This window comes from Acomys russatus, chromosome 15 (assembly GCF_903995435.1).
Source record: "Acomys russatus chromosome 15, mAcoRus1.1, whole genome shotgun sequence".
NCBI classification, from domain to species: domain Eukaryota; kingdom Metazoa; phylum Chordata; class Mammalia; order Rodentia; family Muridae; genus Acomys; species Acomys russatus.
In genome coordinates this window covers 53,264,985-53,275,680 of record NC_067151.1, presented here as the reverse complement: position 1 = coordinate 53,275,680, position 10,696 = coordinate 53,264,985, and the positions used below count along the sequence as shown (strand labels likewise).

General features: G+C 41.1%; 1 protein-coding gene and 1 non-coding gene across 2 annotated transcripts in view; one reads left to right on the top strand and one right to left on the bottom strand.

Annotated features, from left to right (window-relative positions):
- Nucleotides 1-1,795: 1,795 nt before the first annotated feature.
- LOC127199748 (U6 spliceosomal RNA) lies at nt 1,796-1,899 on the bottom strand. The gene has a single exon (XR_007832007.1). It is a non-coding gene; the product is annotated as a U6 spliceosomal RNA (small nuclear RNA).
- A 2,022-nt stretch (nt 1,900-3,921) lies between these two features.
- Nucleotides 3,922-10,696, top strand: part of Tmem144 (transmembrane protein 144) — a 28,639-nt gene continuing 21,864 nt past the window's right edge. The window contains exons 1-4 of the mRNA XM_051157333.1: nt 3,922-4,111; nt 6,638-6,760; nt 8,817-8,916; nt 10,590-10,670. Of these exons, the coding sequence (XP_051013290.1) occupies nt 4,003-4,111; nt 6,638-6,760; nt 8,817-8,916; nt 10,590-10,670 (413 nt within the window). The 5' untranslated portion in view covers nt 3,922-4,002. The remainder of the gene's footprint in view (nt 4,112-6,637; nt 6,761-8,816; nt 8,917-10,589; nt 10,671-10,696) is intronic.

Sequence of the window (10,696 nt, the reverse complement as noted above, 5' to 3'; positions counted from 1 at the left end):
AATGTCTGGTAAAGTAATGGTGCTTCTCCTTACCACAGAAATGTCACTGATTTAGAACGAGGTGGATCCTTCTTTGTGGTGGCCTGGGATTGTCAGTGCACAGGGAATTAGATCCAGTCCCTTTTGAAATGCGCCGCCCCGGAGCTGTGCCCTGAGAATGCACATCGTTTATCTAAGGCAGTAACTGACTGAAGTTGATTCAGCAGTTCAATGAGGTCATGTGCTCTGATTAGCATTACCAATTATTCTTTCAATCCAGGCTGACACTTGGGGCTGCCCATCAATAGCCCTTAGTGGAGGTTTCTTTCCTGTAAAATAATCTGCCTCATTTAATGGTTAGGCTCTGTCCTCATAGCCTTGTACTTGCTTTGCTTGTTTTAATTAAAATTATATATGTGTGTGTGTACGTAATATATATACATACACACACACACACACAACACACACACACACACACACACATATATGCTACTTAACCTGTATTTTCAGTCCCATGGCAGCTTTCCAGATAGCTCCAACCTAATATTTAACAGCCCTAATGGTTATTTGGATTTTTGTTTTGTTTTGTTGTTTGTTTATTGTAAATAGGATCTCCTGCCTCTTATTTAACAGTGCTGACATTTATTTATCTGTCTATTTATTTATTTATTCTAGACGGGATCTCAGTCCGAGCTGGCTATGAACAAAGAGTGGCCTTTCCTTGGCTTCCCTGGTGTTGGGACTGTGGGCATGTACCACACAGGTCTCCTGACACCACATCCATCATGACCTTTGAGCAGTAGCCCTTGTCAACCACTTAAGGGCATAAACCTTCTCGGAGCCTACAGGCAGTATAATCTTGATATCAGACATGTTCCTATGTTATTTTTAAAATAGCCTTCAATGTCTCTTCCTTAGCTGCATTCCAATACAGAAAACCTTTCCCACTGATCACTTTTTGCTTTTAAGCCAAAGCACATGTATATATGTGCATATATTTCAAATAGGCATTTTCCTTTCTAAAGCTTTTTGTGTTTTGTGTTTTTGTGTTTTCTGTTAAATCCTCCATAACAACATCAAGACTTCTTGTTGTTTTTGTTGTTTGGTTTGTTAGTTTTGTTTTATTTTTGTAGGTGGGGGGGCGGCAATGGAGTTCAAGACAGGGTTTCTTTGCATAGCCTGGGCTGTCCTATAACTCACTTTTAGAATAGGCTTACCTTGAACTCACAGAGATCCACCTGCCTCTGCCTCCTGAGTGCTAGGAGTAAAGGTGTGCACCACCACTACCTGGCTAGTGTCAATGTTTTGTATTATTTTCAAGACTACATAAAGAACAATGCATGAACTCTGAATATTTTTCCTCAAAATAAAAAGAGAGGTTGGCTTCAGGGATGCCTTCCTCAACACATACCCACAGGGTATTTTCACTGTATTAAATTTGGAGGGGAAAAAAAGAACTCTGTATTATTCTTAACTCCATTGCAGAGATGTTATTATGAAAGGTCAGTATACAAAATATGAATCTGAAATAGCATTGTTCAGACACAGTGAGAGAGTACCTGGTATGGGTTCTGTGGAGCTTATGCAGCATACAACAAACTGACTTGTATTTAGTGGGCTTTCCAAATACTGTCATTGAAGAATACCTGATTTTTGCTTATTGGTAGACTTGGTCCTTTTGTTTCTGTGTCTATGCATATATTGTACGTCTGTGAGTAGGCATGCCCATGAGTGCACAGGTAATGTTCAGGGGAAAGCATGGGTGTCTCCCTTTAGTGCTCTCTACTTTGTTGTAACTTTTTAATTGAGGATATTATAAAATTATATAACACTCTATAAAATTGTCTGTCAATCTTGTGCAGGGGCCAGGCTTATTTCTCTGTGTTGTTTTTAACTTTAGTATTTGTGATGCCAAAGCAAGCAGTATTTATTTATTTATTTATTTATTTATTTATTTATTTATTTGAGACAGGGTTTCTCTGTGTAGCCTTGGCTGCCCTGGACTCACTTTGTAGACCAGGCTGGCTTCGAACTCACAGAGATCCGCCTGCCTCTGCCTGCCAAGTACTGGGATTAAAGGCATGAGCTACCAGCCCTGCTGCAAGTAGTAGTTTTTAAATAATTGTTTTTATTTATGTACGTTTGTGCCTGCGTGAATACACATGTGCATGTGTGCAGGTGCCTGTAGAGGCCAAAAGAAAGTATTGAGTCCTCTGTAGCTGGAGTGACAGGTGGTTGACTTACCCGGCTTTGGTACTGGGAACCAAAAGCTCAGGTCTCTGGAAGAGAAGCAAGTGATTTTTAACTGCTAAGCCATCTTTCTAGCCCTTCCACCTAACTTTTTGAGACAAGGTCTCTCACTGGATCTGAATTTATCATTATATCCAGACTGGCTGACCTGGGAACCCCTTTGACCTTCTTCTCCCCGTTCCCCCCAAGCCCCAGCCATGGAGTGACGGTTAAATGCTTTTTGCTAGATTTTATGCGGGTGCTGGGGATCTGAACCCACATCACAAGCCCCTTACCCACCAAGCCATCTCCCCAGGCAGTTGTTACTTTACTTCACTGGGGAACCAGAACTGTTATAACTCTTTGCAGTAAAGGACAAGTCTACTAGAGTCTGTAGGGTCCAGAGCGCCTTCTGCTTGACACATGTGGCGACTGAGTCCTTGAAGCATAGCTTAACCGAAGGCCTAACCTGGTCAACGTTTTTGAAAACATAGTTACTTGGTAACCTGCTATCCTTCCTTTGAATGCCACCAGGTCTCCCCCTCCAGGGGACATGGTCAAATATGAGGCACCAGGCTGGCTTCGAGCTCACAGAGATCCGCCTGCCTCTGCCTGCCGAGTACTGGGATTAAAGGCATGAGCTACCAGCCCTGCTGCAAGTAGTAGTTTTGCAGTTTCACACTTGGTAGTTTCACATTTGGTAACCAGTGTGAAAGTCAGAAGAGACTTGATACCCTATGAGCATATACAGGGGGAGGAAATCCCCCTCAGAAACAGTCATAGGGTAGGGGAATAAGGGGGAAATGGGAGGGAGGGAAGAATGGGAGGATACAAGGGATGGGATAACCATTGAGATGTAACAAGAATAAATTAATAAAAAATTAAAAAAAAAAAAAGAAAACATAGTTACTTTAAGTGTATTGGTGCTCCCAGACTGAGGGACAAGGATGCCTCTCTGACTGCCCTGCCCTCTTCTGCAGGCTGCTACTGCGATCGCATCGCTGCTCATCTTGGACTTTACAAGACTCTTGAAGCATTTCTTCCATCTTAATTTTTTTTACATTATTTACTCATGCATGCATGCAGCGTGCATGTGTGTGTGTGCACTCTGCTGAGGGCTGAGCCTAGGGCCCAGTACATATTAAGCACATGCTATACCATTGATCTGCACCTCAGGCAAGACTCTTGAGCTATGAACTTACTATCTAACGGTGTAGTAATGAAAAGAAAAGATTCTGAGTCTTTAACGGCCATACAACCCGAATGCGCTGGTAGGCCCATGTCTGAAACACAGCAAACACTCACTTACGAAGTACTTAATAGTTCTGAAAGTCTGCTCTGGTGTTTTTGAATTTGATGGACACAACAGCCAGTCAAAGTAAACAGAGCCCAAGCCCAGAAACCTGTTCATCTACTTTACAGGAGAATAATTTTTGTAACATAGGAGGGAAATGAATTCAGGTCTTGTAAAAAGTTAGATTTTCAAACTATGAAGGAAAAAAAAAATGGTTTCTCTTGTTGTAAGTTAGTGATAAAAAAAAAAATATTGGTAGAACAAAACAAAAGAAAAAGAATGCATGACCATGGTGTATAAAGGATAGATATTTGCCTAACGACTGATGATCTGCCAGAAGAAGCCTTAGCCTACTTCTGATCGATAGATCTCAGGCCCTGATCACAATTGATTCATGGGTTCATGGATTCTCACCTTCCTTTTCCTTTTTTTAATTTCAGAAACTCTTGCAAAACACAGACCAAAAGTGAGACGGTTCACTGTCTGCCACCCCTGCAGCCATGAGCAATAACAGAACAGACCACACCACTGGCTACCTCTCCTCTGCTGTAGCAATCGTCCTCTTTGGATCCAACTTTGTACCACTTAAGAAATATGACACTGGTGATGGTAATTGTTTTTTGTTTTGTTTTGTTTTTTTTGTTAACCGAAACTTGTTTTTAAGTGTCTTGGTTATTTGTTTTTGTTTTACCTTTTTAAAATAGCAGATAAAAACTACATTTTATTGATCATAGTGCTTAGTGAATAGAACTCACGTAAATCATCTCACAGTGCCCATTGTGGTGTGCTGAGAGTGAGTCAGGACAGGAAGGCCAGATGGTGTTTCATGGCAAAGGCAAAATGGATAGCACACAGCTTTTTTGGCTGTGTCTCCTGTGTTTACAAAACAGGTAAGTTATGGCCAGTGCCACTATTGACAATTATATGAAAACCAATTGTCAACCCAGCTGATACAGGAGAGATCAGTCTGAGCATAACACAAATCTTTTTTTACTAGTGAACAAGTTCTTCTCTGACAAACCATGAGGCAAACACGGAAAGCTACTCCCAGTTAAAGATGTGTGGCAGTACCAAAACCTAGGCATGCGCACACACATCCCTCACCACAAAGCTGTGCACCAGGCTTCCTCAGTTTACCTTGTATGTGCTATGCACCACGCCCACTGACATCTGATGTCAGACCCCCGTTCCTACTACATTCCTTGCAGTGCTCCATCCACACAAATTTCCAGTCCTTTTTAAATTAAAAGGCTAGGCTTAATATATTGTCACTATACTTAATCAGTTATTTATAAATCGCCATTTAATCAGTTATAATCACTGTGTTTATGAATCACTATTTTTTTAAAAAACTACATTGCTGGTGCAGGTTTTCAGTGTCATTCTCCAAATTGGAATTGGTTCTATTTTGAGGTTTTCACTGCATGGTTTTGCTCAGCACCATAATTTTTAGAAATGCGCACATCACAGTGTAGCAGTACAGTGCAAGCTGATATTTAGGGAAGGGAAGCAAGGGTTGCTCTTGCCCATCCACCCTCCCTTTGGAAGCCAGAAGGGGTTGGAGGCACTTAGTGAACACCTGTTGGGAGGTAACTTCCCAGTTATTTTTAAATCTCCCTAATTCCTTAGTCTTTATACTGCTTAGAAAGGAAGATTACAAATCTTTCCTCCTTTTCTTTTGGATGTTGACAGGCAGAGAAACTAGTAGAAAAATAATCAAAAAGGGTAACTCACCCAGCTTTTGGGGCTTGTGACCATGGACAAGAGTCCCATGTGCACATGGTTGTTTCTGGAAACCCATGGTCTCTTCACATAGCTGAGTGCTTCATTCTGAGCCATCGCCAACCCAGGAAGTCTAATCAGCCTTTTGTTTTAAATTTCTCACTTGTAGCATGAATTTCCCTTTCCTCTCCAATAATGCTTTGTTGTCTAGGAGGTTAGCAGACACTTTTTCCCCCTAAGCTCTGTTGTAAGAATAAACAGAAATAGACAAAAGTCTTCCAAAATGGCAGCATAAAATTATGGCTTCCTTGGTGCTTCATCCAATGTGTTATAGCTATCTTTTCAATCCCTAAGACCTTGATGGTACAGGAGCCTTTGATGGCCACTGTTTTGTTCATCTTCAGGTACATAGCCAGTAGCATCTTATGTCTCAAAAATCACAGGAGCGTTGGCCTTGAAAGTTAAATGTCAGGCGTGTAAAAATCTATTTCATCACAGGAATTAAACTCCAACTGTGTGAGCCACAAATGGCCAGTGTATCCCAAGGTTTAAGTTACTGCTGCCCCGTTTGGAAGTTCTCGGTGTCATGTTTTAACAGTGGCCCTGAGACTGTCATCAGAGCAGGAATACAGGCTCAGTCTTCCCAGCATTCTTTAATCGAAATCTCTTGATTTGTCTATAAAGTAAAAGAATAGAATGTTTAAGCAGGAACGCATTGTAGACTTTGGTGTCTGTTGTTTTTAAAACAAAATTTCAATTGTTTGATTTTACTAATGAAGGCTCACTGGGGTGAAAGCTCAGAGAGGTAGAGATTGTACCTAGCTGAGCGTCCTCCTCAGCTGACATCCCACTCTCCTTCTCTGCTGCCTCAAATCCCTCAAACCGCATGCCCCTCCCTTCTACTTCCTCTGCATCTCTCTATCCATCCTCCTGACCTCCTCTTATTCTCTATGATTTTTTTTCCTGTGTTCACTTCCTGTCAACTGGTTGCTTGCTCCCCCTCTTAACCTAGAGTTAACTTTATTTAATCCTGTTTACAATACTCAAGCAGAAAGCTCTTGGACTAAAGGTGTGTGCTAGTGGTGAGCACACAATGTAGAAAGAGGTTTTTGCAGTAAACAACACAATTTCCGAGTTCACAGTTTGATCAAATATCCTGCAATGGGTGGCAAGCATCTAGGCTTGATAGTCCAGTTAGAAATGTGCCTAAGAGCTTTTTGACCAGATTTGTTTTCTTGGTGTCTGAAATTGGGCCAATCATAACATAAAGTAGTTGCAAGAATAAATATACCTTGTGACCACTGTGGGGACATTTCATGATCTTTGTTCCTCTAAGGACATCTTACAGATAGTCTTAGACTTGTATAAACTCATATCTTTCTGCCCAGTAATGCCAAGATGTCTTATTTCTAGGGATGTTCCTTCAATGGGTGCTCTGTGCTGCCATTTGGCTGGTTGCCTTGGTGGTCAACTTGATACTTCGATGTCCTAAATTCTGGCCTTTTGCGATGCTTGGTGGCTGCATTTGGGCAACAGGTAATGTGTGTCTTCGCCTAGTACAGTGGTCACACAGTCATATTCAGAACCAGGAGAAAAAGCACAGTGGTCTCACAGTTGTTAGATGCATATACCAGACATGAGCTGTGCATTGTTTCCCTTTCAGATAATTTCTTCAAATTTCCTGATTTTCCCCCTTTAAATGTTATAAGTCCCTGCTAGGAATTCATTAAAGATATTGATCCTTTTAAGTCATAACTCAGATGCCAGTTTATACAGTTGACCTTTCTCCGGCATGTTTATCAGAAAATGTTTATTAAAGAGCAATCCTTTGCTAACAGCAGTTTTGACCTTTTCCTTAAAAGCTGCCAAATAGAGGGATGTAATTATTCTGAGTAACATTTAGAAAAAGAAAGAAAGAAAAAAACAATTAGAAATTTCCTTGTTGCTTCATCAATACCTTAAAATCTATAGTAGAATTTATATTTGCCACTAGCCAATCAGAAACAGTTCTTGTTTCAATAAGAATGTACCCTGGAAAGTTTCCTTCCTCTTTTTTTTTTTTTTAAACAAAGAGAGTTACTGAAAATCTTTAGGAGATAACGTTTTTAGACAAAAATAAACTTTAAAATGTTAAAATGGTACTGCTTGAGACTTTGAGGGATTAAATGACTTAATAAAATTTATTAATCAGAGCTCAAAATAAGTAAAACTTTACATTTCCACCAGAATTTGCATTGCCATACTTTAAATGTGCCTCTGTGATTGTTTACCGTGTGAAATTGGGACAGAGTAAATAGGATTTTGGAGACACCCAGGAGGCCTAGAACTCTGAGCCCCCCTGCCTCTGCTTCCTGATGGAGTAATTGCAGACAAGACTCATCTCTCCTTTGTCAGCCTGCAGGGGTTTTGCTTGTTTATTTGTTTGGTTTTGTTTTTCTGTAAAGGCTGATGTAAAATGTGCAATGTTTCCTGACTAGCTCCTGACTAGCTCCGTCCTCCTTGTGCAGGGAGGGGCCATGCTAAATCTTACTTGTATCACTTTGATTTTAACAGGTGCATGGCCAAAGAGAGCTTTTAAAATTTTTTTTTAATTTTATTTTAATTAAATACTTTTTTAATGTATATATTTATTTATTTGAGATGAAAGTATCACAGTGTATCTTTGGCTGACCTGGAGCACTATATAGGCCAGGTGGGCCTCTAACTCACACAGATCCTGGGATTAAAGGAATGTGCCGCCACTCCAGGTTCACTGTGCAGACCTTTATAGACACCAGAACACTGATCTGCCAAGCAGGTTCCACTGTGCTCTGGGTGCATAAGTAAGGAGCCAAACTTGAGAAATGTTACCACATTATAGGTTATAATAACCAATCATCTGAGGCACAGAGGAAAGGGAGGAGCTGGTGATGTAAAAGCTTCATTGCAGGTGATTAGAATGGAGGCACTAACACCTTAAAACCAGAACTTTTTCAAAAGGGAAAGTAAGCAGAGGATGGTACCATCCAAGTGTAAAGGCTCTAATATTCCCACAGTGAAGGACACTTAGTTGCAGATTTCTGCCAGCAGTTTAGAGCAGACTCAGACAAAAGTCAGTCTAGACTAAAGCTATGTTAACAGATGGCGTGGACCTCAGGAGACAAAGGTGACTCGCAAATCTAAAGAACTCTTGTGAGAGGAAACTGCAGGACTCAACCAGGTTGCAGAGAAAGTAAAGTAAGTGTTTTACAAAAAGCAGCAATCAGCTGGGTATGGTGGAGCATCCATAGTCCCAACTATTGGGGAGATTGGAGTAAAAAGATTGCTTGGGCCCTTCAGTGGGAAGCCAGCCTGTGCGACGTAGCAAGACCTTGCCTCTCTAGCAGCCATGCTAACGACGACATTCAACGTCATTGTGACTTGGCCCCGAGTGACCCTCAAGAGCATAAGGCAATGGTTGAGGGACTGTGGGAGAAAAGTCAGTGCGTGCAGAGAGCACATTCTGGAGTTGTGTTGGGGCAGAGGTTGAAGTTAGCAGAAAATACTGATTTAACTTAGAAATGTGTTTGTTGTACTGGAAGTAACCCATTTTTCCTTCACGTTGTATCCACAGGGAACATTGCTGTCGTCCCAATTATTAAAACCATCGGCTTAGGTCTTGGAATCCTAATCTGGGGATCGTTTAACACCTTAACTGGCTGGGCAAGCTCAAGGTAAAACAATTCAAATCTCAGCTGAAATCCTTGCACCCTGTATTCAGAGTAAACTGGGGTTTAGCCATATGGGGAGAAATAACATGATTCTTAGTTTCAGATTATGGCTGGTACATATAAAATGAGCCACGTCTAACTATTATTTGTCTGAAACTCTTCATAAGGGATCTAGATATTTGATGAAGATGTAGCAATGGAAACCAAAACAAAGAGTAGAATGCTGTATCTGGGACACAAGTTGGGAGAGAGGCAGGCAGCTGATGTCTGCTTTCCCTCTCTGCTGCGTGTTGGTTTGATAGCCATGTTAATGTGTATCATTCTCACCTCATTGATAGAATTGTATGAGGTAAGCACTGTGGGTAAGAGAGCTGACAACAAAAGAGGCTGAAATGCTAAAGGTCAGGTCCTAGCCAGGTACCAATTCTAAAATAGATGTTCTTTAGAACAGACCGACAATCTATGGCTCCATCTTCCTAACATTTTGTAAAGATTTATTGAGATGTAGCCATATAAAAGCATCTAAGTATCATTGTCTACAGCTGCTTTTACAGTACAATAGCACAGAGAGGTGGGGAAAGCCACATCTAAAACACTCCGGCTCTTCAAGGAGAACTTCTTCAACTCGAGCTAGGAAGTTGCTCTGTGCAAAAGGTTAGCCACAAGCCATAGGCAGCCTTTGTGTGGAAACTTAAGCTAATCAAAATGACGAATTTGAGCCTTCTTTGTCCCAGTGGTACTATCTATATTTGCAGAGCCCCTCCTCCATTTCACATAGAGCTTGTTTGGGAATATATGACTATCATACATGTTCCATGGACATTGTGTGATCCCGGTGGTCGGTGTCTCATGTGGTCAGGTTTGAGGAGGCGAATAGAGAGAATATTATTGTTACCTCACTTTAAAGCTTTCCTTCTATTCAAAAGAACAAGGCAAATCACTTTACTAATTTAGAATATATATATATATATCTCCTTTCCCATCCTTTCTCTCCCACCACTCTGGAGTTTTGTTTGTTTTAATACAATACTTCTTGCCTCGCTCTCTCACCCTTGGATGGCTCTTCATGATAAATGCTAGCTGTTGTGGCAATGTTAAACCATAATGAAAAGGAAATAGTGTGAACTAATGTCAAAGAATAGGAATTATTAATCAAGAAGTAATTTAAATGCTTGAGATATAGCTTAGTGTTAGAGTATTGTATAGATGTGCAGAACTATGAGTTTGACCCCCAGCCTTGAGGTACATGTGTGTGCATATGCACATACACACATGCGTTCGTGCACACATGCAATCACACACAATTTTCCCATGGTCGTTTTTTGGGTTGGGTTGGATTGGGTTGAGTTCGATTTGCTTTGTTTTTGTTGTTTTCTCTTTGGGATTGAATCTCACTATGTAGCCTTGGATGGTCTGGAAATCAATATATAGACCAGGGTGGCCTCAAACTCATAAAGATCCACCTGTTTCTGTCTCGTGAGTGCTGTAGCCTGGGCTGGCCTTAAGTTCTTCTTGTCATGTCTATAGGGATTATGGAAAGGTGCCGCTGTGTGAGAGAGCCACGCATGAGAGAGCCACGAATTAAACTCAGGAGTCCAGCCACTAGTCAGTTCTCTAAAAGCATTACTCTAAAAGATTTTAGCAGTCTCTGATCTGATACTCTTCTGGATTTCCAGGTTTGGCTGGTTTGGGATGGATGCAGAAGAAGTGTCCAAGCCGATGCTGAATTACCTTGGAGCCGGGCTGTCAGTAGTAAGGTCTGCAAGCCACTTCTAGTCACTTG